Source organism: Phaenicophaeus curvirostris, chromosome 3 (genome assembly GCF_032191515.1).
Source record: "Phaenicophaeus curvirostris isolate KB17595 chromosome 3, BPBGC_Pcur_1.0, whole genome shotgun sequence".
In the NCBI taxonomy this organism is placed as follows: Eukaryota; Metazoa; Chordata; class Aves; order Cuculiformes; family Cuculidae; genus Phaenicophaeus; species Phaenicophaeus curvirostris.
This window is the reverse complement of record NC_091394.1, coordinates 55,417,656-55,445,159: the sequence shown is the minus strand read 5'-3', so window position 1 is coordinate 55,445,159 and position 27,504 is coordinate 55,417,656. Positions and strand designations below refer to the sequence as shown.

General features: G+C 43.2%; 2 protein-coding genes across 2 annotated transcripts in view; one reads left to right on the top strand and one right to left on the bottom strand.

The window, feature by feature from the left end:
• Window positions 1–688: 688 nt before the first annotated feature.
• Window positions 689–2,583, top strand: CEBPD (CCAAT enhancer binding protein delta). Its single transcript, XM_069854075.1, has one exon. It carries the CDS (start codon window positions 992–994, stop codon window positions 2,000–2,002), a length of 1,011 nt encoding a protein of 336 aa, XP_069710176.1. The 5' UTR covers window positions 689–991; the 3' UTR covers window positions 2,003–2,583.
• A 1,354-nt stretch (window positions 2,584–3,937) lies between these two features.
• Window positions 3,938–27,504, bottom strand: part of SPIDR (scaffold protein involved in DNA repair) — a 216,721-nt gene continuing 193,154 nt past the window's right edge. Inside the window, exons 12-20 of the mRNA XM_069854054.1 lie at window positions 25,979–26,066; window positions 20,628–20,771; window positions 20,474–20,533; window positions 15,226–15,424; window positions 14,178–14,330; window positions 9,333–9,426; window positions 7,754–7,868; window positions 7,263–7,316; window positions 3,938–4,453 (exon numbers count right to left, since the gene is read on the bottom strand). Coding sequence (XP_069710155.1) covers window positions 4,322–4,453; window positions 7,263–7,316; window positions 7,754–7,868; window positions 9,333–9,426; window positions 14,178–14,330; window positions 15,226–15,424; window positions 20,474–20,533; window positions 20,628–20,771; window positions 25,979–26,066 — 1,039 coding nt within the window. The 3' untranslated portion in view covers window positions 3,938–4,321. The remainder of the gene's footprint in view (window positions 4,454–7,262; window positions 7,317–7,753; window positions 7,869–9,332; window positions 9,427–14,177; window positions 14,331–15,225; window positions 15,425–20,473; window positions 20,534–20,627; window positions 20,772–25,978; window positions 26,067–27,504) is intronic.

Genomic DNA, 27,504 nt, shown 5'->3' with positions numbered 1-27,504 from the left:
CACACAAAAAGAAATTTTAAAAGAGACTTTTCTAAAGGGTTTATGTGTGTTTCTTTTGCAAATCAGTCAATGCAGCACCTGGGAGTGAAGCTAGGGGTTTTAAAATTGTTCTGCGTAACTGGAAAATAGAGCATTTCACACATTCGAAATGAAAGTGTTTTCATTTATCCGCTGCTTGCCAATTTAGTGGATGTTTAGTGGATGCGAGGGGCAGGAGTGGGACGCGTTAATAATGATCGCAGGGTTTTAAGAGAGGCGTGAGTTCACGCAGGCAGCGCGAAACTGTTAAAAGATGCCCTAGGGAGCCCTTTCCCCCAGCCCGGGGGATCCCGAGGTGTCCCCGGGCGGGAGCGGAGCCTCGGGAGGGCGCTCGGGGGACGCGCAGGCAGCGCGGGGCGGCGGCCCCGGGGCTCCCGGGGGATGCGGCGCCAGGGGCTGCGGGGGCAAAAGGAGCGTTTTCCTCAGCTTTTTTTCCTCTGGCCCCGGCGGAAACGCGCCGGGAAAAGGGAAAAATCGCCGTCGGGGCGGAGTGTGGCCGGGGGGGGGGACGGGGACGGGGCAGCCGGCGGGGCGGGGACCGGGGTACAGAGCATCGCCCCGCGCCCGCCCCCGGGGTGCGGGATCGCTCGCTCCCGTCACTGGGGCAGGAGGCGGGGCCGCCGCCGTATAAGAAGGGACCGAGCGGGCGGTTCGTTCCCAGGTCCGGAGACGCCTCGTCCCGTCCCGCCTCCCAGCGCCGAGCGCGGCGTGACCCGAGCCCGGGACCCGCGGCGGCGGCGGCAGCGAAAGGAGCTGCGGCAGCAGCAGGACCAGCAGCAGCGGGAGTAGAAGCTTCAGCAGCAGAAACAGCAGCGGCGGCAGAAGCTTCATCAACAGAAGCAGTAGCAGCAGCAGCAGGAGTAGCAGCGGCAGCAGACGCAGCGAAGTCGCGGCAGAGCCCCCGGCGGCAGCAGCAGCCCCGCCGCCCCCCGGGGCCGGAGCTCGGTCCCCGATGAGCGCCGCCGCCGCTCTCTACAGCCTGGACTCGCCGTCGTGCTACCGGAGCTGGTGCCCCGAGCCCGCCAACTTCTACGACGCCAAAGCGGGCGGCGGCGGCGGCCCCGGCCCCGCCTGCAAGCCGGGCGGGCGCGGCGGCTGCGGGATGAGCGGCGAGGAGGCGGGCGGCGGGTGCAGCCTGGCGGAGCTCAGCGCCGCCGCCCCGGCCATGTACGAGGACGAGAGCGCCATCGACTTCAGCTCCTACATTGACTCCATGTCGGCCGTGCCCAACCTGGAGCTGTGCAACGACGAGCTCTTCGCCGACCTCTTCAACAGCAACCACAAGCCCGAGCGGGGCGGGGACTACGGCGAGTACCTGCCCGGCCGCGACCCCGGCAAGGACCTCGGCGCTGCCATGACCGCCCTGCTGGGCGCCGAGCCCCGCGCCGCCTCCTCCGCCTCCTCCTCTCCCTCCTCCTCCTGCGCCTCCTCCTCCTCTTCCTCCTCCTCCTCCTCCTCCTCCTCCTCGTCGTCGTCGTCCCGCGGCGCCCTGAAGCGGGAGCCGGACTGGAGCGACAGCGACCCGTCCTCGTCGCTGCTGCCCTCGCAGATCGCCACCTGCGCGCAGACCATCATGAACCTGAGCGGGCAGCCCACGCCGCCCGCCTCCCCCGAGCCGCCGGGCGGCAGCTCCTGCTCCCCGCGCCCCGCGGGGCCCCCCCCGGGCTCGGGCCCGGCCCCGGCGGGCAGGGAGCGCGGCGCCAAGAAGAGCGTGGACAGGTTCAGCCCCGAGTACCGGCAGCGCCGGGAGCGCAACAACATCGCGGTGCGCAAGAGCCGCGACAAGGCGAAGCGGCGCAACCAGGAGATGCAGCAGAAGCTGCTGGAGCTCTCGGCCGAGAACGAGAAGCTGCACAAGAAGATCGAGCAGCTCACCCGGGACTTGACCGGCCTGCGGCACTTCTTCAAGCAGCTGCCCGGCGCCCCTTTCCTCCAGCCCGGCTCGGGCACCGACTGCCGGTAACCCGCGGGGCGGCGGCGCGGAGGGAAGGACTCCGAGAGACCGTGGATAAAAAATACCTCAGGGGGCCGGGCCGGGCCGGGGCGACGGCGGCGAGATGAGCCGCGCCGAGGGCTTGCGGGGCCGTGCCGAGCCGAGCCGGGCCGTGCCGAGCGCTTGAGGAGCAGCCGGTGCGGGGAGGAGGCGCGGAGCCGGAGCTGCCGCTCCCTGGATGTTTTGTAGCGACGTGGGGCGATGCCCGGGTCTTTCACCGCGAAACTTGCAAAAAAAACCCCACAAACTCCCAAAAAACTCAAAAAAAATCACCCCAAGCCAAAGCTAAAATACCTTCTTTCCCTTCTTGTTGTCTTTTTTTCCCCTTAAATTATTTTTGTAATGGTAGTCTTGGTCTTTTCCCACATTGTAGTCCCGCCGCCGCAGCCATGGTACATCTGCTAAAAGTGATTCAAAACTCTCATGTATTTTAGGCAGTAGGATGGAAAACAAACAAAAAAACAACAAAAAAAAAAGACTGAGCATGCTCGACCTTTTATATCAGTTTTTACAGCATTTCTAAGAATAAAAGAAAAAGCATTTTAAATCAACGCCGCTCTCGTTCGCTCTGTGTCTGGGAAGCAAGGTGGGAGCTGCTGCCAGCTCGGGGTATCCGGGGGGAGGAGAAGGGGGGGGGGTACGGGGCAAGGTGAGGGGAACCGTGTTTTTATTTCCTAAAGCAGCCGAAGGGCGGTGGGAATGACCATGAGGCAGTGGTTCCAAAGTCGGCTTTCCCCGGGGAGTTGGATGGTGGTACCGGAGTGCTGAGTCAGCTGTTGCCGCTGAGCCTCTTTGGCTCCTCCAGAAACACGGTACTTTATAGATATATATATATATAAATAAATTACAATATATACGAACATAGTTATTTAAAATCCCTGTTAAAAACCGTGGAAGCGGTTTCCCCTCCAGACGACGCAAAGCTGCACCTGCAGTAACGTGCTCCGAAGTTTGAGCCGGCGGTAGCCTCGAAGGAGATGTTGTAGCCACGGAGGTAGCCGCTTTCCCTCACTTTCACTGCTAGTGAAAGCGAGAGCAGGCAAGCACTGCGACCTCTGCCAAGTGAACAGCCAGCTGGGCTACTCGCCTGCGTTTGGGTAGCGCACACGCAAGCGAGAGCATCTTCAGGCAGTGGCAGAAAAGTTGGTTGATGGGACAAGCATCTCCAGCAGCTGCTGCTCTCTGAGTGAGAGGAACGCTGCTTGGCCTCCCTGCTGGTGTACAGGGCAGGATCCTGGGCTGGCGTCCCCTTCCTCTTTACAGGGAGGCAGGTAAGGAGACTGAAAGGTGTAGAAGAGACAGGAAAAGGGGGATTCAAAAGCTTGGTCATTCCTGTAGTGATCGTGACGTACTTAAGACCTTCCACTATCAGCCTCAGCCACGGGAACAATTTCAGTAGCAAAAAGTTTGCTGTTCCTTTTCTGCTGGGTAACCACATACTGGACCTTCCCTGACCTATAAGGGGTTTTAAATATCATGAAAGGGAAAAAATACCTAATCTCTGACCGAACTCCAGCATTAATTCTTGCATCTCAGTGCAGACACAGGAAGATTTTGATATTATTTCTCTGAATCCACGTCTCTCTGTAGTCAGGGTGAGAATAGTTACAAGGCTTGCAAAGCAAAACTTACTAGTTATACCTAACAGAAACTGCATAATGAAATGCCTTGTGGGAAGCTACAGATAACACTGTACTTCTATGCTTAGAGACCAATTAACTGTAAAACATTAACTTTATAGATGCTTGACACTTCAAAACACAAGCTTTGTTCAAATCTCTTGTCTTTATAACATTTATTGCAAGGTGCTAACAAATGTTACGACTCAGAATTCGCGCGCAACATGGTGTTTTGCAGCCAGCGGTACATCTGGAATCTGCTGATAAAACTCAGCTTAGACCAATGTTCACTGCCTGTAGCAAGGTATTTATTTCAAAAATATCAGTAAAATATTTTCCATCAAAACATAATACATACAGTATTATAAAAAAAATTCACAACTACTCAAAACATCCGGAAAAATGCACTTTACATATATAAACAGCAAACATGCCAAAGAACTGTATTTTTTAAATTCTGAACTGATCCAAAAAAGAAGAGTTCAGAAAGTTGAACAGATTTTTTTTTAAACTGATTTTTTCAGCGTTAGCACAATGTGCTTTGTAAATCAGTTTTAATAAACTGCCTCAATACTTATCACACTCGCATTATACATTATCTGTGGCACCAGTTAACAGATAACTGCATTACAAAGTCCACAGATACTAGAGTAGCTGATTAGAGTCCAGCTCAGTGTCTTGCTGCTGCTTCCAGAAGAACAATTTCCTCCAGTCCAACACAGTTGGGGTGGCTGGTTACGGAGTGGACATAGCAGTTCAATAACCCCACCTCCTTTCCCAGCACGCTCTGCACCTCGTAACTCTGCAGTGATAAAAGCAAGTTGATTAAAACAAACAGTCTTGGACATAATGTTCTAAGCAGCATTCGCCTCAGAAGATGTAGGGTGAGGTCCTCTTCCAACAGAAAGTTTTTTTAAGGACTCAAAAAGAAAGGTGCATTAGAACTGATGGGAAGAATGAATACCAGATTTTCAGTAATTACAGTTCACTCCTGCTTAACATGCTGCTTCCTTAGCAAACTTCTAAAAATGAACTGTTAAAAAGAATTAAATCCTGTGACTTTGAACTCAGTTTTGCTGAAGCACAACCTACATGCGCTCCCTTTATCCAGCTTTGTGACACTCACAGGATTTCACATGTGCCACCAATGTGTATATGCATACTATACACCAGTTACCTTAGCTAACAGATCCACCAAAGGAAAAAGTATTTTGTAACTCTTTTTGCTCCCCCTTTCCTCCCTTTTAACTCAGTTGTTGTATCAGGCATTATTTCCAGTCCCTGGCACCCAAACAGTCCCTTCTGTTTAATGATCCGACTGGCAGTTCACTTGCATGAGTTGTGCCTGAGCCTATTTGTAGAGACTGTAGGATGCGTGGAGGAGAGGAATGCAAGGCTGGGATGATTTCTCAAAGATGAGAGAGATCATGTGAATGTAACTGCTAACACGACAGCCGGTACCTTGCCCAAGAGGGTATCATCTCTCTCAGATGGCAGGTTTACATCCATTTCTTTCCTCAACTTGGACTTATCATCAACCATGCCCCCCAGCTTTCACCTGCATTTGTACAGGCATGTGATACCCATGTCTGTTGCTTGACTCAAGGTATAAACAACCTTTTTCTATTTTTTTCTTCCTTCTTTCCTAGATTATTTTTACCCTAGACTGGTTCTGCAGTCCAGTTCACCATGCAGCTGCACAAACAGCTATCCTGGTGGAACAGAAGGGTTGTCACAAGGTAAGGAACAAGTGGCCAGGGGCAGTGACGGCTAAACCCAACCTCCCTGCCAAAAGAAGTAATTACAAAGCTGCACCCTTAGAAACTTTAGCAGCACTGGCAAAGAAACGCCACCTCAAGTGGTATTTCTTGTGATTAATCTCTGTTAAGATGTGGTGCTTTTTAAAATGCAGCAGTTCAGAGATGGAAATGGTTATGAAAAAAAAGGAAAATATATCCCTGCGTTTCAGCTATCTAAGTTACCAGGCTTCTAATTACTGGCATTATAAAAATTGAAAGATGAAAAACATGAAAAAGAGGTTGTTTGAATTCCAATAACCTGAAAAAGAACTGTGTTTTGTCAGTCTGTAACCAAACCAGACACATCCTGTAAAACTCAGCTAGACTTAAGGGCTCTTAAAAAAAAGAACATATTTTGTATCTCTTTGCTTAAATTAAATATACATCCTCCAGCATAAGGAAAATAACGTACAGAGAAACATTCCACTTTAAAAACGATCCATAGATCCCACTAAAACCACGAGGCATGTACTAGCAAAATGCTAGGGGACTGCATAAGATAGAGAAAGCAAAATGCCCCCAGTACTTTTCACCTAACTGAAGATCACTGGGACGATTAAACGAGACAACGAGCTGACCTTTGCTCCCTTCCACGTGCAACGAAGGGGAGTGATCTCAGGATCCTAACTGGATTTAATCACTCTCTGAAGGTGCCGCTCCTTCGCTGCTGACCATCCAGCAGCCAATGCCAGCCAGGCACCTACTCGGGCGCCTCCCTCACCTGAGATAAATCTGGGTCACTGTGCCAAATGTCAGGGTTCTTCTGATATCTCAGATTAAAGGAATACCTACTTCATGATTACATAAACTGTACTTTAGCCCATGGATCCCCATAGCTTACACATATTTCATTCATACAACTATAAAGTATTATCTTGCACGTGTTTTGCAAGTTTCTCTACTATTACCACCTGCCAGCAATTTCATGGTTGTGCTATTAGAAAGTAATTCTGGTTTATACAGTTCAGAAGATCAGACCAAGAAGGTGGGACGCTTGCAGTCTGTCTTTGGATCTTTGGCCAGAAAATGGAGTAAAGCCCAGCACTGCTCGCCGCAGCTCTCAATGTCTGGACACAGCACTGTTTGTACACAGCTCTGCAGATACTCAGCTGAGCTACAGCTGTCTACACATCCCATTTGTGGCAACCTTTCTCTAGAAAGGAGGGACGATAGCCAGTCTGATGATAGTCACACACTAGCAGGGCATCAGCTGGAAGGGTCCAGCACACTCTAATCATAGAATCATAGAATCAATCATAGAATCATCAGGTTGGAAGAGACCCACCAGATCATCGAGTCCAACCATTCCTATCAAACACTAAACCATGGCCCTCAGCACCTCATCCACCTGTGCCTTAAACACCTCCAGGGAAGGTGAATCAACCACCTCCCTGGGGAGCCTGTTCCAGTGCCCGATGACCCTTTCTGTGAAAAGTTTTTTTCTAACATTCAGCCTAAACCTCCCCTGGCGGAGCTTGAGGCCATTCCCTCTTGTCCTGTCCCCCAGGCCACACATGAGAAAAAAAGTCATTATTTCTAGTGAAGTCTCCTGCTGCTCCAAGTGCGGTTCTGAAACAAGCTGCCTGGAAGGGTGGTGGGATTTCCATCCTCAGAGGTTTCTAAGACCCTGCCAGCCAAAGTCATGGATGACCTGGTGCACGCCCACTGTGAGGGATGGTCTGTGAGGACCTCCATGAATCCCTTTCATTTCTATGATTCGAGTAACTTTCCACCTGATTCACATCTCCTGTACTCTGCCTGTACAGTAAGTTATGCAGTTAACTTTCTTTCATCAACATTCACTATACCTACCCCATCCTCACTGGCGGAGGACATCAGGAGAGAAGAGATCGTCTTTTGTAACAGCTGGAATGAGAAAATTAACAGGTTTTGTAAATGACAAAAATCTTATGTATGTGAAGACATTCTGTTTGAAGGTTAAAACAGTCAAACAAAATGTACCATTTTAATATAGAACAGTTTTGTTTCTCTGGCCAAAAGCGCAGAGGAGGGTTGACACAAGAGATGTTCAGAATAGGTGTCTAAAAATACATATTCCTTTTAGGCTGTGGAGAATGAGCTTTCCTAAGGCCCACCCCAACAAAGCCCTTCAGCTGGGCCATAAACAGTTCAGAAACCTCAGGGTGAACTCAAAGACTGTATTATTTGAGTAATATCTATCTACTTATTGGAGTAAGATCTAGGAACTGGATTCTTAGTTCAATGAAATGGAAGTTTAGTATCAGATTAAATTACGGGATACTCTTAAATCTGTTAGACAGAGCTGTTTATAAACAACATACCTTTACTTTTACTGTACTTTGAGATCGGGATGGACAACTCAAGAAGACTTCCAGCTGCATTTTCAAAACCGGTGAAATGACAGTATTGGAGCATTGGTTGCAATATAACAATCCTCTGAAACATGCAGATAGTGATGGGCAACCACAGAGAAATGGCAACGTGATCAGTCATAAAATCAAAACACACAAAAAATCAGCTAGCTTATTCTGTAAAATATTTTGCTGGTAGACTTCTAGTAGAAAAGCCCTGATAAAGATTCAGTTGATAACAGCTCATAGACCTCTTCTGTTGGCAAAGTAATTCTCTGGGAGGACCTAAACCCATCTAGCAAAAGGGTCTTACTTTTCTAAGTTTTGGCAACATGAAGGGAGGTTGCTATTTATAATCACCTCACTTAAGCAAATATTAATCTCATAACCTTCTAAAAGTTATGGCAAAAGAAAATTTGATTTGGCCAAAGTGACTTATTGATTTAGGCCCTCATTCAGCAAACGTTCAACGTTTTCGGCACACACTTAAGTCATATGCATGAAATTAAGCTCAGCTGTAAGTGCTTGTTGGAATAACATCTTAAACAAATATTGATGCTACATTGTTCTCCAAATGAAGCAAAACTGCCTTTTACAGTAGAGATTATTTTATTGAACTACACTACTATGCGTACACACACACATCCTTACTTTTGGCATGATAGTATAATACAGGACAACCTTTTTTTCATTTTCAGTCATTTTCCTCTGGAAGTCCTATATGACAAAGCATAAGTGGTAAAGCTTCTCATATTTAGGAAATTATTATCTATTTCAATGGGATCAAACCCACTCAACTTCTCCTTATGCTTTCTATAAGCTTTTCCAGTAGACCCCGCCCCGCCCCATCCTTCTTTTTACACTCTGACTACTTCCTTATCCTCTCGTGTTTTTATCCCATCAGGTATTTCAGACTCTGCAAGGGCATGCTGGCTAAGCACCTGAAGGGGAGACTTGCCAAGAGCATGCCAGTGTGATACAGGTATAGCATTTCGGGTAGTAACAGCTCCTATAGGATCAGTCTTCACATTTGGGACAGTCGTACTCCCAGAATTATTCAACGTCCTTTTAGAAAAGGTTATAAATATAATAGGTCTGAAACGCAACTCTTTCACACCAAAATAAATTAGAGCAAAGATCACAGTTCAATATAAAAATGAGGCTGATAACAGGATAACAAGGTAAGGTAGCGAAACACAAAAAGGTACTTTTCAAGGAGCTTAAACTCAGACCTGTGATTTATGTGGATGTTTATTAAAACTAATGTTGTAATGCAGTGGGCTATGAAATCTTTATAAGCAATACTTAAAGATTAGTTTGAAAAAAAATGTGATAACTGCAAATACAAACCATTTTGTATCTACTTGTATCTTTCTTATTAAATTAATCTTACCTTGCAGGTTTTATCAGTTCATCAGCAATAAAAATACTACCTCTTAGTTCTAGGAAGGAACAAAGTGCAGCCTGTGCCTGCAGGAATTATTGCATCACCTGTTATGGCTTCATCTGCAAAAACACCTGGAGTGCTCCGGAGCATGTTGACTCTCACCTGTCCTGGGGACACAGTTCCAACTTTCCATTGCCACATCTGTCGCATGTAGGCCAGGAGAAAGCAGTCCTCTCATTAACTCCAACAACAGTACCTGCAGAAGATGAAATTCTTACAAAATCCTAACAGTAAGCTAGCAAACACAGCCACTCCTGGCTGCACAGCACATTTGGTCCTTTCTGACTGTCATCCTGTCGGAGCAAGCATCAGCTGTTCCAACAATCTCACTCCCTGTCTCCTTTGTCCCTCCAACAAGGGATGAAAGTATGGCAGTGTGTGTTACATTCTAAAAATACCAGAAGGTAGATAATAGATGATTACCTTTCCAAACAGGTTCAGTTCTTTTGGTTTGGGTTTTATTGTTTTTCTGATTTGTTTTTGTTTGTTTGTTTTCTTTCTGATCTTCTGATGTTTCCTTAGCAATAAATAGCTAGAAAAATCATCAGGTCAGATAGATAGCTTGATATCGATATTTAGGAAACACAAACCAATCAGAAGGCTCAATGCTTTTCAAAAGTAACACTGCCAGTTAAATTCCATTAACAATGGAGTTATTCTTCAGTTATACTGACTTAACAGAGATTAGATCTGGCCCACAGTTTTAAGTGTGTGCCTGAGAAGGGAATGCCAAAGATACTTTGGACTAATATAAAGGGCCTTGCTAGTTTTTGGCAAGGAAAATCATACTCAAAGTTTTATGAGAAGCCAATAAAGAGTTTATTATGTTTTATGGTAACAATATGCTGAAATTATGAGCATTATTTATGGAGAAAATACTTCTAGTATTTTGATGCATATATTGTGGATCACCTGCAAGAAGGAAATTACACTAAAATAAACCCTCACTGATGCAACAGAAGTATAGACAAAAAATTCCAGCTCCTACTGAGCAAGAATCTCACAGTTTTACACCACATTCAATAAAAGAAAACCCGGGAGAGTAGGGAGCGCTTACCCTGTCTGGTCTGTACATGGTGTTAATACCTTGGTTTCCTGATTCTCCTGGGATAAAGGCTAAAAGGAAGAAGGGAGCTAAACATAAACAACAAAACCATAGTTTTCTTTGGGAAGTCAAAGGACAGCTAGTCCAACGACCCGGAAAGCTTCTCAAATACAAAATTTATGACCCAGTTTCTGTGCATACTATGGAATAACATGGATTTCACAGACAGAATAAGCAATTCTGTGCATTTAAGCCCTCAGACTGTTACTGGAATAATTTTGCTTCTTCAGTTTTTGTGATAAACTGGGAGTTTCCATCAGCACTTGCTGCTACAAGGCAGGATGCTTTCTGCCACAGCATGGGCATGTTTCCCTATCTACTGAAAGGAAAAGCAACCAATTAGTTTGCTGAATGTTTCCTTTTTCATTAAAAAATAATTAAAAACAAACAAACAAAAAATACCACTGTTTCTGACAGATTTGTTTATCTCTAAGCATTTTAACTTTCTCCCACTTGCAACTGCAGGACGCCAGTGCACAAGTAATACAAGTATATGTGAAGAAAATTAATCAGGATCATACTGTTGAGATTATGTCTAGTAGAGAGGTTTATTATGATGACAACGTAAGAGTTGCCTCGAGAAAACCATGAGAGATCACTGAAGTCAGAACAAACACAACTGAAGGCAGTAAGAGACCTAATAATTTAGTGACAGTCTCATGTATCTTGCCTGCAAAGTGATTTCTCAAGTCTAAGCTGCTGAACTGCTGCACTGGATTTTGCTTGACATTCACAAACCTTTGGGATATTTTCCCAAGAACCTTCTTTTAAATAGAAATGCACATAGCCAAAATTTTTACCTCTAGTCTATTTTTATGGGTTGTGGCAGTCATCATTAAGAAGAGACTGATAATAGGACACTACCTCAAATAAAAAGGTATCTGGTGAGGGATGGGAGGAAGGGGTGAGGATTAAAAGCAACACTCTGGTTGAAACATTCAAAAAATGAATTTATTTATTTTTTCCAATCAGTTACCCTGATTAACGGATAGGAAGGGGAAAAGTTCAATCAAAAAGAGAAAGCTAGGCAAGTTGATTGACCCCACTATTAAGAGGGAAAGTGAAAAAAACACACCTCTGAGTAAGAGCTTAAATATCCAGTGTCAAAATTCAATGTCTGGTGGTGAGTCATATATATACTAGGCAAATATCATTAATCAAGTAGTATTCCCACATAACATATGTGGTATGGACTAACTAGAATTTGCTTATAAGCATGGTTAAGACTAAAAACAGTTCTGTGCAGTATGAACTGCCAGCATTTAAGTTGTCCTGACTGCTACTATTCAGCAAAAAGAGGTTAAAAATTACTTTGCAATGCATAGTGATTAGAAATCTATTAACCCTGAGCTCACAGGTGAGAACCATAGACTGATCTTTAGAAGAAGAGTAAACTCTCCAGTAAAAAGCAACCACAGGTTTTCACTCATCTGTCGAAGAGCAAGACACTCCATCCCAGAGCTGGTATGATGGGATATCCCTGAAACAAGGGTTTCTGAGAAATGCAGGGGCTCTGCTTGGATTGCAACATTTTCCTTTTTGATGGGGAAGGAACCCCTGAAGTTCCTCCGGTCCAAACTCCTGCTCAAAGCTGGGCCAGCTGTAGAGTTGTACTGCTTTGCTCAGGGCTTAGCTTTGAGCAGGACTTAGGACTAGAGGAACTGCAGAGGCTCCTTCCAACCTAACTGATCCTATGCATACAGCTTCAAATAACTGATATGCCTAAAATCCAGCAGGCAGCATGGACTTTGCACCTCCAATCTTGGCACTCCTGAGGCTCCGATGCTGTGACCAGTCACTGTATCTAAGGATAGGGACTTAAATGACAACCTGCATTTCTCACTGGTTAAAAAGTTTTTCTAGGGAAGGTTGAGCCTGCTGAATCCCTGAGAGCCAGAAGGAGCAGCCACGACTGCAGAGGAGCAGCAAGAAGCACTAATTCAAGAGTAATGCTTCTTGCGGTCTCTTCAAGTGTTAGTTGAGAAGAGGGCTATGTACAGCATACGTGGGTGACCAAAAGTGCAGGAAGTAAACGGAGGGCACAGGCAAAAAGAGTGAACGAGGTAACACTGCTTCTCATTGAAAGCCAGGCTAACAGCTCTGAGTTAAGAGACAAGTGAGTGAATTCTAGAGATAATAAATTTTCATTCATCCATATTCTCCCACCAACAAAGTAGAGTTAATGCTATTAGTTTCTCTTCTTCCGTAGAAAGATGTAGGCACTAACTACATGAATTCTGAAACGGTGGATATATATTTTAAGTGCTGTTAAATAATTCTAATTACACACAAAAGTGAGAGTTATCATCTATATATAGCATTAGCACAGGTATGAAGAAGATATTTTATATTCTATGTTAGTACAAAGGTGAAGGAACATACTGATAACAGCTACCCTGGACAAATTTGAGATTAAGCAAGACAAGATTGTAGGATTATTTTCTCCTTTTGTCCTTCTTCACCTGTAATACAGAACAGGGAAAGTGTGACACCTCCCATGTGCGTAAAGTGAGTAGTTGTTTACACGATAGATCACAAAGATGTATTTTTCTTTGCTCTGCTGGAAAAAGAAGGGATAGAGAAATGTTTGCTTTATCCTACTATGTACACTGTCAATGGGACAAAAGAATACAGGCATTTGTCATGCTTAGTTATAAAATCAACAGCAGAGATGTGATAATTCTCAGCGTTAACTATTGGAGAGTTTAAAAATGAAAAGCCAAAAAGTATTTCACACCCAGTGACAGAAATATCTTTCATGTAACTCAGTATCAGTGTGAGATGTACGTAACGACCAGGGCTGAGAGTGAAATGCCTCTAGCAGTACCTTTTTTTTTTCATTGTTCAGTGCTAGAGTTCAAGATTTAGCCCTGCAAGATAATAATTTTTTAATCACAGGAGCATTGCTAACTTGTGGCTCTGCCATAACAGAAGGTATATTTAGTAACAGCTTTGCTTGGTTTCAGACTTCCTTTTCAGTGCATCACAATATAGCCGGAAGGATTACTTTGTAACCATTATTTGCTATTATTTTAGAGCTCATTTTAAATGCTCCAGCGAATACTGGAAGGTGTAAATGTAAAACAGTATCAAGAATTTTCTAGGAGGGATACTGGAATCGTGAGAGTTAAATTAAGAAAGGAAATTGTCTTTGAAAGCCAAGAGTTATTGGGCTTTTAAGGAGTTTTCCCTATAGGCACTCTGTTACTGGGAGGTTTAAGAAGCTGACTGGAGCGAGCATTAAAAAATACACAGTAGGAAATGTTTCTGCATGATTAGGAAATGTTAGAAAATACATTGTAAGAAATTTTTCTGCATGGTTAGTGGTAGAACTGAAATATTAGACAAAGCAATGATCCAAAGTGGCTGGTGAGCAAATATTGGCCCAGTTATGCTAGATGACTATGGCGAAACATTAAATTGCCCCACTGCAGCAAAATTCCAGGGAAATCAGCCACTAGCCCCTACCGCTCAGGACCTGGCTCATGCGTCTTATTCATTTGTCTAAAAAATACTGGTATACCTTACTGTTGCCAACATCAACAAGGCTGCTGTGAACAGAAGGCTCCTGAAGGAAGACAGAGAAGGAAGGAATATAAGAAAACAGATTGTGCATCGAACATTTATTCTGGGGTACAAGTGAGCGGGAGCAAAGCTTGGCCAGCAAAAGGCAAACAGAACCCACAAAGAAGTATAAATCTTAAATATCGTAATGACCTGCAGCAATACTGTGCTTTTTTATCCCTCCATGCTGTTTGTGCAAGAAATCAATACGAAGACCTAAAAGATTAAAGCGAGCACAAATAATTAACTGCTCTCATTTCAGGAAAGGCCATACAAACCTCTTACAGCACAAATGGAGTTGGCCTGTGTTGTAGAATCCAGCTCATCGAGTCTGACAGGGCCAGTCAGCTCACTGAGGTCAGCACCGGCAGCCGAGCACAAAAGAGGCTTTTGTAATAAGAGGACAGTACGTTCAACACAAATAATCCTACCTGCCAACAAAGACATTTCAACTCAGTACAGTAACAAGGAAAAAGGTGACCATGTTAATTGTCATGGCCAATAAAGACAACGATCTCTGCCAGCTACTAAACAGATGGATAGACTCGATCAGGTTTTCTCAATGACAAAATATTTTGCTTTCAGTGATATATACATCAGGCTCTCATTACACTTCGCAACTCCCGGGCAAAAAAGATGCTTTAAAAATTCAAATACGGCAGAAGAGAGTCCAATTCCACCCAGACTGCATTGCCCCACGCTCCTTGGAAACACAACATTACCATCTCTTCCCTTGTAGTAAGCCTGGGCACCCATTCACGAGGTCTTACTTTGTTTCAAAGATGACAAAGACTAGACACATGCAATGCTTTACTTTCCAAAGCAGAGATTATTGCTTCAGGACACAGTCATTTGCACAGGCTGGTGACTGAAGGCATGAATATGAACTATCCATGCAGGCACCATACAGAACTATACCTGAACCTCAAAAAAAAGAGTGACTAAAAATGGATGTAAAGTGAACTACATGATCTGTATGGTGGCAAAGGCTCACAGTTAAAATGATACAGAAGAGTTGACAATATTTCTGTATCTTGGGACATGCAAGTGTCTTGCTCCTTTTGGAGGCAAAGTCAATGAAACAAGTTTCTGAAAGAATATAAAACCAAATAAAACCAAGTTTCTTAATATTTTTGAGTCTTCTGTCAGCTAGCCAATTTGATTGACACTGGTCATTAGATCCAACAGTCATTAGGGAAGACTGACAGTAATATTAGTGGACATACAGCAAGATCACTGAATTTCGCACTTACTTTTGAGATAAAGAAAAAAATATAAAAAAGAAGCCTTATAGTAAACTGCTTCAAAACCACATGTAAAACTTACCATTTCCCCACAGTGCATCCTTGAAGAAGATGCGTTGTGAGGCAGCACTGAGGGCTCCTGTGATTTCTGTACTGAGAACACACGATGCAGCGACTGACACAGCAACAACTTTTGGAATCATATGAGCCACATTTTGCAATGTGGAGTCTGTCACAAACAACCAAATCTCTCTTTGATTTAAAGGAACACTATGTTTTGTCTACAATTAAAAAAAAAACACAACAAAAAACCAGGATAGAAAATTGGACTGTAGTTAATTTTTAGTAGAAGGGAAAACTAAAATAACATCCTCATATTCAAATAATTAATAAAACTTACAGAAATTTTTACATTTAGGGTTTATATAGGATACTTAATCAAAGCTTTATTGGATTTTTTTCATTATTCCTTACTGAAGTTACAAACATCTCTAAATTAACTTTCTGAGGTTGATCCTCTGGAATCTTGGCTATTCCTCTATCAGATATCATGCTTTATCATAGCTCACTTGGACTATACAAAAGATTCTAAAACACGGTTTATTAAAAAGAAATCTACTATATGAACTATATATTACATATTTACATCAACTATATTTTTTTATATATATATATAGCTAATGGGCTGGTTTTATGCACAAAGACTTTTTCACCTTTTTAAAAAAAGGAAAGGCAATTGCTACTATGAATATTATTCCTAAGTAAGTGAGCAGATTTTCCTTGTACTGTTATTTGATTCTCAAGAGCACCAGTCATCAGTTAACAGCTACTTCCAATCCTTGGCTAATAGCTACTGCTAGTTACAAAGCTGGAGGTTTTATTTCAATTGAACAAAGATCTCTTAAATATTTGAATGATGCATAGAAATAGGGAAATAGGCAACTCATAAATAAGAGACATAGGAATCTATAGTAACAATGTAAGTTTTCGGCCTAAGACAGGTATAAAAATATCAGCGTGACTAAATTAAAGTATATCACAAATACTGACGTCAGGACCAAAATACCTACATTTCATCTAAGCCTTCATACATGAAAATAACTACTGCAAAAACAGTTCAATTTTTCACAGAAGGATGATGTACAAGACAAACTAGACAGACATTGCATACATATCACTGCTTATTCCAAGGTCTTTAACAAAATCAGATGGGTTACCATTTGACGATTCCTGCATTTCTTCTTTTTTTTCTAACAATTTTTGTGCTATTTGTGTGTGTATGTAATTTTCCCATGCTTTAGAAAAAAATGGGTTTAATAACAAAGCACTTTTCATGTTTACCAGTCCAAGCAACTTGTGAATTCTAAGTTTCTAATATTTTAAAATATGTAATACTTAATTACTTTCTTAATTTAAAAGTTTTTGTTACTATTTTTCATTAGCCTGCTGACTGAAAATTCATACTTTAAACATTTAAATGAAAACTAAATACTACAGTGACTGGAGACATGCATATCACATAAACATTTTATTCTTGAACTTGCATGTCTCTAGCATAAGGCAATGATTAAAAGCCCCAACTTTTTGTCTTTGGTTGAATCCAAACCTTGAAACCCCTAAACACACTAAAACTAACTTTTTGTTCAAACTAGCAGCTCTTAGAGCATTGTAAATAATGACTGGGATAACACATAACTCAGATATTATGGTTATACCTTAATACAGTATATGCTGCCTATTGCATTGATGTTTCTTTGCCTAGTAACTATGTACATTTGAGTACCTCCTCTGTGAAGATAGCATTAGTACAGCTTCAAAGACAGAATTTTTTCAGCCGTCCCATGAGAATTACTAAAAGCTGGCTTTCAGAAGAATCATCCAAAAAGTAAATAATAATAACAGCAAAAAAATCACAAGTCAGTATAAAATCATCATCTTGCTATGTGTGACAATTTGTTCTGAACAGAGAGGACAAAACAGACAAATAGCAGCAGGACTGAGTTACAAGGAAGGACAGCTCCTTAAGCACAGATGGAATATATTTCCTTCTGTACCACAGTACAGAGTTTGAGTAATAATAAAAGCATATTTCCATTCCTCCTTTATACACATGAAGTATGTCACGATACTGTAGCTACACAGCATAAATACTATTTTTAAAGTACATTTCAATTACCCCACATAGCAGATCCTCTAATAATAATAAATTTGCAAAATAAACCAAATCATAGCCCTTTTCTCACATATTATGACTTGACGATTTTGCACATGAAGGATGTGTCCTCTTGGCAAGGACAACTGCAGTAAACAAGCTGCTGTTTGTGACCTTCTGCTGGAAGGATTAGGCAAGCAATACACTAGGAGCAGGTAAATACATTCCTAAAGCAGTTATCCAGAAGCGTTATCCAGAAGAATATTTTCTATTGCTTTTCCAACATTACTTCCAAAAAGTTTATAAGCAGTCATGTCGTTCACTTAAGAAAAAAAAGACGGCTAATAAACCTTGTAGTAGCAAGAAGAAATAACAGGGGTTTTTTTTCTGCTAGACAAGCTTCCATTTTCAGAATCACATCTGTTTCTGCATGCTTCATCTTTCCTCTAATTTAGTGATGAAGTGCTTCTACACAAGGATACTGATGCACCACAGCATCTGAGATGTAGACATCTGAGTGCAAAAATGTTTGGCTAGGATACCACTAGTCTGCAATTTTATTTTTTAATAGAATATATTTGGAATAGACATTTACGTATGTAAGTGTTCATCTTTCTGTTAGCACCCTAAAGATCTTGTCATGCTAGCCCTAATTTCACATTTGCAAATGCTCTGTTAAATTCACGCTTAGTACTCCCTGCCTAAAAAAAAAATAAATCATAACTCACTGGCTTTTGAAGCAAAAAGTCAAGACCTAAATTAAGTTTATGTCTTGCACTGGAGGGAAGCATCTCCAACTATTTTGCTGCCCGTTGTGGAATTTCTGTGTCTTTGGTTTATATGCTTTGATTCACACTTCATTTCTTGTTGTGGAGCTGACGGACGTTTGCAAATTATTCTCCACCAGAATTCAGTGCTGGCTGCACTGAGGATCCAGTTGCCGGTAAAAACTAATAGAATCACCAGGTTGGAAAAGACCTCCTGGATCATCGAGTTCAACCGTTCCTATCTGCCACTAAACCATTGCCCTGAGCATCTCGTCTACTCATCTTTTAAATACCTCCAGGGATAGTGACTCAACCACCTCCCTGGGCAGCCTGTTCCAGTGCCCAATGACGCTTTCCGTGAAAAATTTCTTTCTGATATCCAGTCTGAACCTCCCCTGGTGCAGCTTGAGGCCATTCCCCCCATCCTATCACTTGGGAGAAGAGGTCAGCACCCTCCTCTCTACAACCTCCTTCCAGGTAGTTGTACAGAGCAATGAGGTCTCCCCTCAGCCTCCTCTTCTCCAGGCTAAACAACCCCAGCTCTCTCAGCTGCTCCTCATAAGGCCTGTTCTCCAGCCCCTTCACCAGCTTTGTTGCTCTTCTCTGGACTCGCTCCAGAGCCTCAACATCCTTCTTGTAGCAAGGGGCCCAGAACTGAACACAGGATTCGAGGAGCGGTCTCACCAGTGCTGAGTACAGAGGGAGAATAACCTCCCTGGACCTGCTGGTCACACCGTTTCTGATACAAGCCAAGATGCCATTGGCCTTCTTGGCCACCTGGGCACACTACTGGCTCATGTTCAGTCGGCTGTCAACCAACACACCCAGGTCCCTCTCCTCCAGGCAGCTTTCTAGACAGACTTCTCCTAGTCTGTAGCACTGCATAGCGTTGTTGTGCCCCAAGTGCAGGACCCGGCATTTGGCCTTGTTAAACCTCATCCCATTGGACTCTGCCCAGCGGTCCAGCCTGTTCAGATCCCTTTGCAGAGCCTCCCTACCCTCCAGCAGATCAACACTTCCACCCAGCTTAGTGTCGTCCACAAACTTGCTAAGGGTGCACTCAATGCCTTCATCCAGGTCATTGATAAAGACATTGAACAGGGCTGGACCCAGCACTGAGCCCTGGGGAACCCCACTTGTCACTGGCCTCCAGCCGGAGTAAACTCCATTTACCACCACTCTCTGGGCCCGGCCATCCAACCAGTTTTCCACCCAGGAGAGTGTGCGCCTGTCCAGGCCAGAGGCTGACAGTTTCCTAAGCAGAATGCTGTGAGAAACTGAAGTCCAAGAAAACCACATCCACAGCCTTTCCCTCATCCAGCAACCGAGTCACTTTGTCATAGAAGGCGATCAAGTTAGTTTGGCAAGACCTGCCTTTTGTGAACCCATGTTGACTGGGCCTGATCACCCGGTTCTCTTGCATGTGCTCCATGATAGCACTCAAGATCACCTGCTCCATGACTTTCCCTGGCACTGAGGTCAGACTGACAGGCCTGTAGTTCCCTGGATCCTCCCTGCGACCCTTCTTGTAGATGGGCACAACATCAGCCAGCCTCCAGTCCAGTGGAACTTCCCCAGTCAGCCAGGCCTGATGGTAGATAATAGAAAAGGGTTTGGCAAGCATGTCTGCCAGCTCCCTCAATATCCTCAGGTGGATCCCATCCAGTCCCATAGACTTGTGAATGTCTATTTGGCCAAGCAAATCTCTAACTACCTCCTCTTGGATCATGGGAGCTTTGTTCTGCTCCTCTAACTCCTGGGGATGTAGAACTTTCCTTACTATTGAAGACTGAAGTCAACAACAAAAAATTCCTTTAACTGTTGAAGGAGTTAGCAACATTTTGAAATAAAATTGTAGCGGCATTCAGAAACGAATAAATAAAACATAACTATAAGCTTGCAAACATAGTATGGATGGCAGATGTATTTACCTAAAAGTTCCTCCTTTCTACTGACTGAACAATAAACGCTGAATTTGCTTGAGGTGCTTCTATTGTGAACAAAAATAGTCCACATACTTGTATGCAAAGAGCTGAATTCTATTTTTATATAACCATCATCTGTTAAATTCTATTCCCAGACAGTCAACTGACTGAGAATTTTTTGTTATGTATCTAATGATAGCATTTAGCTACAAATCGAACCTCGGAGAACTTCCTGCAAGCCAAGGTGAAGTCATACCTGGGATGAGACAGCAATTTATTCAGAAATAATTCACTTTCTAGACTGGATGGTATTAAAAGTGGAGATGCAGTTCATATAACCCATTCACAAGCATTTTAGACCTGGTGATAATTCTGCTCATATCCAAGAAAGTTTGGGGGTTTTCCCTAAACAAGATAAACACTGCCTTCTTCACATAAAAATTAAGTTGACTTCATGTTCAATTCATTGCTAAGTGAAAAGATTACCTGCAGCCTCAGATACAGCACTTGCGCCCAAAAGCTGCAACGTTCATTACAACCATCCATCTGAAAATAGCGCAAAAACAGGGAATAAGGCCAACGTGATACCAGAAATCCAGTGGTACAAAGTATTTGTTATCCGACTTGTAAAGCACATTACCTGAAGAATTTCCTTTAGCCCATGAACAGCTGGTGGCTGGTACAAATTAGAAATCTGTTCTTCCTTGTCCACTTCCACATGTATTTCACCAGACTGAACAGTAAGAATATAACAGAAGCTGGGAGGAGGAAGTTCAGTTGTTGTCTATTAAAAGGAAGGAAAAGAAACACGACCTTAAAAAAGGCATTTTAATTTGGTCAGTTGGGTTTTATGATAATAGCCAAAATGAACCATACAATTTACATTTTAAGAGGGATGGGTAAACAAAATCATATGGTTAATAACAACAACTCTCTGAAGTAGAAGTGGAGGTAAAAAAACAACATTCACAAGTTACAAGTGAAATCACAGAACCACAAGGTTGGAAAAGACCCACTGGATCATCGAGTCCAACCATACCTATCAATCACTAAACCATGCCCCTCAGCACCTCATCCACCCATCTTTTAAACACCTCCAGGGAAGATGACTCAACCACCTTCCTGGGCAGCCTGTTCCAGTGCCCAAATCAGCTTGTGTTTAATTCTTTCCATAACCTGACATTGATCCTTGTCACAGAAACATCTCATGATTTGGCACAATTGGCAAACACTGGGACTAGTGCTTGTTGTTGGTTTAGCATTTTTTTATTATGTGGAAGGAGTGCTCTGATTACATCTGTAACTTTTCTGAGATTTGGGGACTTTTGCATGTGGGTGGGTTCTTGTGATACTAAACAGCTGACGAACTTTTAAAGCTGCCAAATTAAATCCAGGACAGCGCAAGGAGATAATGAAGAACAGGAGTGCAACAGCTACAAGAACTGCTCTCTTTGTGCTATGCCAGATTTTTCTTTCCCCTTAAAAGTACTGTGATGTAACAACTTTATCAATCACCACTTAAAGAGGTCCTAAACTAGAAAGGCTTCTCGGGAAATAAAAGACAATGCTAGAAAATAATTTTTATTGCAGATATGGTAAAGTATTCTTCTAGCAATGTTTGTTGTTAATAAAGTTATTTAATTTAATTTAAAGTTATTATTTAAATAAAATAAGAAGTTATAAATTTAAAGTTAAAAAGTTATAAATTTAAAGTTATTATTTAATTTAATAAAAGAAATACGATTCTATTAAAGACATCTGCCCATCCATTAAAAAAATCTGCATAAGGAGAAAAAAAAGCAGAAGACATCAACTGAAATTTGGTTTGCCTCTGAGAGCACTAAAAAAGGTATTTGAATGTACATATGGCTCAAAAGAAATTGGTTCCAAAGATCTCTTCCCAAGAATATTATCAGTGTGCTGGCAATATTATTAATGTATCTATATGTATGAAACTGCTTCCATAAAACTATACTGTTTGTATCAAGAAAAATGTATCCCAACTGAAAATAACCTCCACTTAGTGAAAAACCTGCAGCATATCTTGATCCTCTCTGGAATGAGTTAGCATTTCAAACCCATGACAGAAGTGTAAATTACATGGTTATGGAAAGTTTCCTCCATTTTTAGATGGCTAATAGAATAACGAAAATTGAGAACAAATGAAAGTCATAACAACGCTAAACAATGCTTAAGAGCTCTGCTCCATCCATGGATATTCTCATTCTGTTGTCCGCTGTATTTTAATACACAAAAATATCCATTCCTCTGAGATTTCAAAAACATTTAGATGAAAGGGAGAGAACAAACATTTTGCTCAGTTTCAGTTTTGTTTTTATATACATATCCAAGGTCTGAACTTTTTATTCTTCATCATAAACTCCTGCACCATGCAAAGAACACTCTACATTGCAGAGAAAAGATTGGCAGACTTTAGAAATAACTAGCAATAGCCACCTTTAATGTCCTGTGGTTTTGAAAGTTGTTCCATTTCCAGCTTTTTCTTCTAGAATTTGCACGCTGATTGACTCCCATAGGCTCTAACACAAAGTTTTAATATCACAAACTTCTTCCCAAAAGGACAGCTATACAAGAACAGCCGTACAGCACAAGTACTTAGTTAGCCCAAAGCTTCTCAAATGCTCTCTTATTACTAAAATGACACATGATATGACAGAACTCCTCTTTGAATACATAAGCTAATAAAAGGAAAATTAAAGATGCAATTTCAGATTTGCAAATGTATAGCAAAATACTTCAAATCAATTTTAATACCTCTGCACCCCCTAAAATCGCAGAAAAATCCATAAGTTTCTAGCAGATAATTTTTCTGTTCATCCTTTGAATGTCTTTGGGGTACAAACCCTTCAGGCGGGATAGGAAGGGTAGGAGAGGAGGCGGGGTAGCCCTCTTTGTAAGGGAGGACTTGGACACCGTTGAGATGGACTGTGGCAATGAGGAGATTGAGTGCCTGTGGGTTAAAATCAGAGGAGCCCACCAGAAGGCAGATTTTGTAATGGGAGTCTGTTACAGGCCACCCAGCCAGGGAGAAGCAGCTGATGAGCTCTTCTATAAACAGCTGGGGTTAATCTCTAGACCAATGCCTCTTGTTCTTGTGGGAGACTTCAATCTGCCTGATATCTGCTGGAAGTACAATAGAGCAGAAAGAAAGCAGTCTAGGAGGTTCCTGGAGTGCGTGGAAGACAACTTCCTTGCACAGCTGGTGAATGAACCAACAAGGGAGGGTGCCCTCCTGGACCTGCTGTTTGAGAACAGAGAAGGCCTTGTGGGGGATGTGGCAGTAGGTGGACGCCTAGGACAAAGCGATCATGAGATGACAGGGTTTTCTGTTCTAGGTGAAGTGAAGAGGGTGGTTAGTAGGGCAGTAGCATTAAATTTCCAGAGGGCAGACTTTGATCTCTTCAGAAGGCTGGTTGGCAAAGTCTCATGGGAGACAGTACTTAAGGGCAAGGGAGCCCATGAGGGCTGGGAGCTCTTCAAAAACGAAATCCTAGCAGCTCAGGAGAAAGCCATCCCCATGTTCTGGAAAAAAAGCCGGCAGGGGAGAAAACCAGCTTGGTTGAACAGAGAGATCTTGAGTGATATCAAGAAAAAAAGAAATGTTTATGGGCTCTGGAAGAGGGGACAGGCCTCTTGGGTGGACTACAGGAGGGAAGTGAGATTTTGTAGAGAAAAAATCAGAAGGGCTAAGGCTCAACTAGAAATCAGATTGGCAAAGTCTGTGAAACAAAAAATCCTTCTATAAATATATAAATAATAAAAGGAGGACTAGGAGACCATACAGTCCCTATTGGACGCAGAAGGAACAACAGTGACAGGGGATGAGGAAAAGGCTGACGTACTTAATGCCTTCTTTGCCTCAGTCTTTAATTGTAAAGAAAGTCGTTCCGTCTGCGTACAAACCCAGGAGCTAGAGGAGCAAAATGAGGCTCCCATGATCCAAGAGGAGGTGGTCAGAGCCTTGCTAGCCCGACTAGACACCCACAAGTCTATGGGGCCGGATGGGATTCATCCAAGGGTATTGAAGGAGCTGGCGGATGTGCTGGCCAAACCCCTTTCCATCATCTTCCAACAGTCCTGGAAGACTGGGGAAGTCCCACTGGACTGGAGGCTGGCTGATGTAGTGCCCATCTACAAGAAGGGTCGCAGGGAGGACCCAGGGAACTACAGGCCCGTCAGTCTGACCTCAGTGCCAGGGAAAGTCATGGAACAGGTGATCTTGAGTGCTATCATGAAGCACATGCAAGAGAACCGGGTGATCAGGCCCAGTCAACACGGGTTCACAAAAGGCAGGTCTTGCCAAACTAACCTGATCGCCTTCTATGACAAAGTGACTCGGCTGCTGGATGAGGGAAAGGCTGTGGATGTATCTTCTAGGACTTCAGTAAAGCTTTTGACACAGTTTCTCACAGCATTCTGCTTAGGAAACTGTCAGCCTCTGGCCTGGACGGGCGCACACTCTCCTGGGTGGAAAACTGGTTGGATGGCCGGGCCCAGAGAGTGGTGGTAAATGGAGTTTACTCCGGCTGGAGGCCAGTGACAAGTGGGGTTCCCCAGGGCTCAGTGCTGGGTCCAGCCCTGTTCAATGTCTTTATCAATGACCTGGATGAAGGCATCGAGTGCACCCTTAGTAAGTTTGCGGACGACGCTAAGCTGGGTGGAAGTGTTGATCTGCTGGAGGGTAGGGAGGCTCTGCAAAGGGATCTGAACAGGCTGGACCACTGGGCAGAGTCCAATGGGATGAGGTTTAACAAGGCCAAATGCCAGGTCCTGCACTTGGGGCACAACAACCCTGTGCAGTGCTACAGACTAGGAGAAGTCTGTCTAGAAAGCTGCCTGGAGGAGAGGGTCCTGGGGGTGTTGGTTGACAGCCAACTGAACATGAGCCAGCAGTGTGCCCAGGTGGCCAAGAAGGCCAATGGCGTCTTGGCTTGTATCAGAAACGGTGTGACCAGCAGGTCCAGGGAGGTTATTCTCCCTCTGTACTCGGCACTGGTGAGACCGCTCCTCGAATCCTGTGTTCAGTTCTGGGCCCCTCACCACAAGAAGGATGTTGAGGCTCTGGAGCGAGTTCAGAGAAGAGCAACAAAGCTGGTGAAGGGGCTGGAGAACAGGCCTTATGAGGAGCAGCTGAGAGAGCTGGGGTTGTTTAGCCTGGAGAAGAGGAGGCTGAGGGGAGACCTCATTGCTCTGTACAACTACCTGGAAGGAGGTTGTAGAGAGGAGGGTGCTGGCCTCTTCTCCCAAGTGACGGGGGACAGGACAAGAGGGAATGGCCTCAAGCTCCGCCAGGGGAGATTTAGGCTGAACATTAGGAAAAAATTCTTTACAGAAAGGGTCATTTGGCGCTGGAACAGGCTGCCCAGGAGGTGGTTGAGTCACCTTCCCTGGAGGTGTTTAAGGCACGGGTGGATGAGGTGCTAAGGGGCATGGTTTAGTGTTTGATAGGAACGGTTGGACTTGATGATCCGGTGGGTCTCTTCCAACCTGGTTATTCTATGATTCTATGATTCATGTGAGACTAGGTCAGTCAACATCATCCTAACTAGCAGAAGACCTGATTCTGGCGGTCAGTCTGTCTTCACAGAAGTTAATCTTCAGGGAAGTGCTTCTAAATCTAATGCTGGAAACTGCTTCACAGAATGAGTTAACATCCTTGTATATAGATTTCCTAGCTGTCTCCATGCAATCTAATATACCTTTTCTCCAGCAAGAAAAGTAATGATCTATCTGGACATCCCACCATTCTAGGTCTAGAGGATTAAGAGGGGGCTATTTGCATCATTTTGGAAAGATGCTGCTGATCCAGAGGGCTTCAAGTTAGCCTAGGAGACTGCCAGGACTGGTAAAATAAAGCCCATTAGCTAAAGAGAGGGAGATAATCTTGATTCCTGAAATAAACACAATTACTCTACCAACAAAACCGTACTTTGGAGTGAAAAAATAAATTTCCATAATAACAAGACTTACCATTTCAGAGCCTTGACTTTGTCCAGGAACTTTTACAGGCACTACTGGAGGCCACAGACTGTCTATCAGACTAAAGAGTCCCAATGCCCTTCAAAAAGACCAATAAAATCAGGTTTAAAATGTTTTCCAGTGTTATATGTTATATATTAAAAAGATTCATTAAGAAATATAATTTAAACCATTGCATGATTATGAAAAGAATTTGAAATCATATTTGTTTCCTCAAAGCTGGTTTTGATTTGGTCTAATTAAATCTCCATCTTTTCTGCTGCAGGGTGGAGAGGGAGGGAAGGGATATATCACATTTAGTGACAAGTAAGTCGTATTTAATCCTTTGCCACGAACAGCTTGCTACATGATAAAATTCAGGGGAACTGGGGTAAATGCTAGCGTGGGAAGGACACACATACCAGAACAACAGCTTCTAAAGAATAGCTTTTAACTATGTTAACTGATAGACTTTTTTAAAAAAGTTTTGCTGCTAGCATTTTCATTTCTTGCTTTTCTCTAACAGCTGAGTGTAACTGCTTTCAGGAATGTCAGCAAGTATCAGACACAGAGAAACAGGCAAGATTTTGTTATCTTAAGAACAGGTCCAGAGGATGGTCTCCTTCTTACACAGCTGCTTGTTTAGTTACAGGTTTTACTTATTTATTTTGCAATTTTCCTACTTTTAATTTAGAAACAAACATAAAATTAAGAGACCAGCATATTACGGTAAAATGCTGCAGACTTTTCAGCTTTAGCATGCAAAACTGTACTTCACAGCAGTTCAGTGGCTGTCTTGTCAGCTGATATGGCATCCTTGCAAGACAGGCAGGAAGATCTGAGGGAGAGGCCAAGAAAATAGCCAAGGGAGGGGAAATAGCTACAGATAACCAGCATGAAGAGGCATGCGTTTCTCAGTTATCTTGTCCTAGTTCTCTGTTCTGTGTAGCTGAAGCAGAGATCTGGATTTTAACCCCACACTGTCTCCAAGAACAAGATGTCTGTTCCTCCAATTTCAAAAGCCACTGTTTTTGAAACAGCTCTAAAAAATGAAGTCCAAAACTTGCTAAAAGTAATATTAACTTCTAAACTCAACTGTTTATGAGAAGGAAATTACATACTCTGGTACAGGACTAAAGCACATCGCAATATGCTTCTTCTCTTCAAGGGGTCACAGAAACTCTTCAGTTCTGCTTTTAGCTCACTTCTGCTTAAGCTCGCTTATTTCTGCATTTCCCTAGTGCTTCTCCAGATCCGTAAGTACTCAGACAGTAGGCAGACAACTTCTTACTATGTTTTTTCATAAAGTTCCAGGTATCATCTATGCTTCAGTGTTCACAGGGATGCCTTTGGACCAACACCGTAAATTCTCAGACTGGATCTTGTGGAATAAAGCTTGTGGTTCACAATTCAGGTAATAAGCTGGCAGATTAAAAAGATGCTGCTATCTGTAGTTGTGTTTTCCAAACTAATGAAAAGACCAGAAACACAAATGTGCTGGTCTTTGACATAAATGAACCTCCTGACTTACATGGCTT

Excerpts from the sequence above, each read along its gene's own strand:
- CEBPD (XM_069854075.1), top strand. The coding sequence starts at position 992 with ATGAGCGCCGCCGCCGCTCTCTACAGCCTGGACTCGCCGTCGTGCTAC.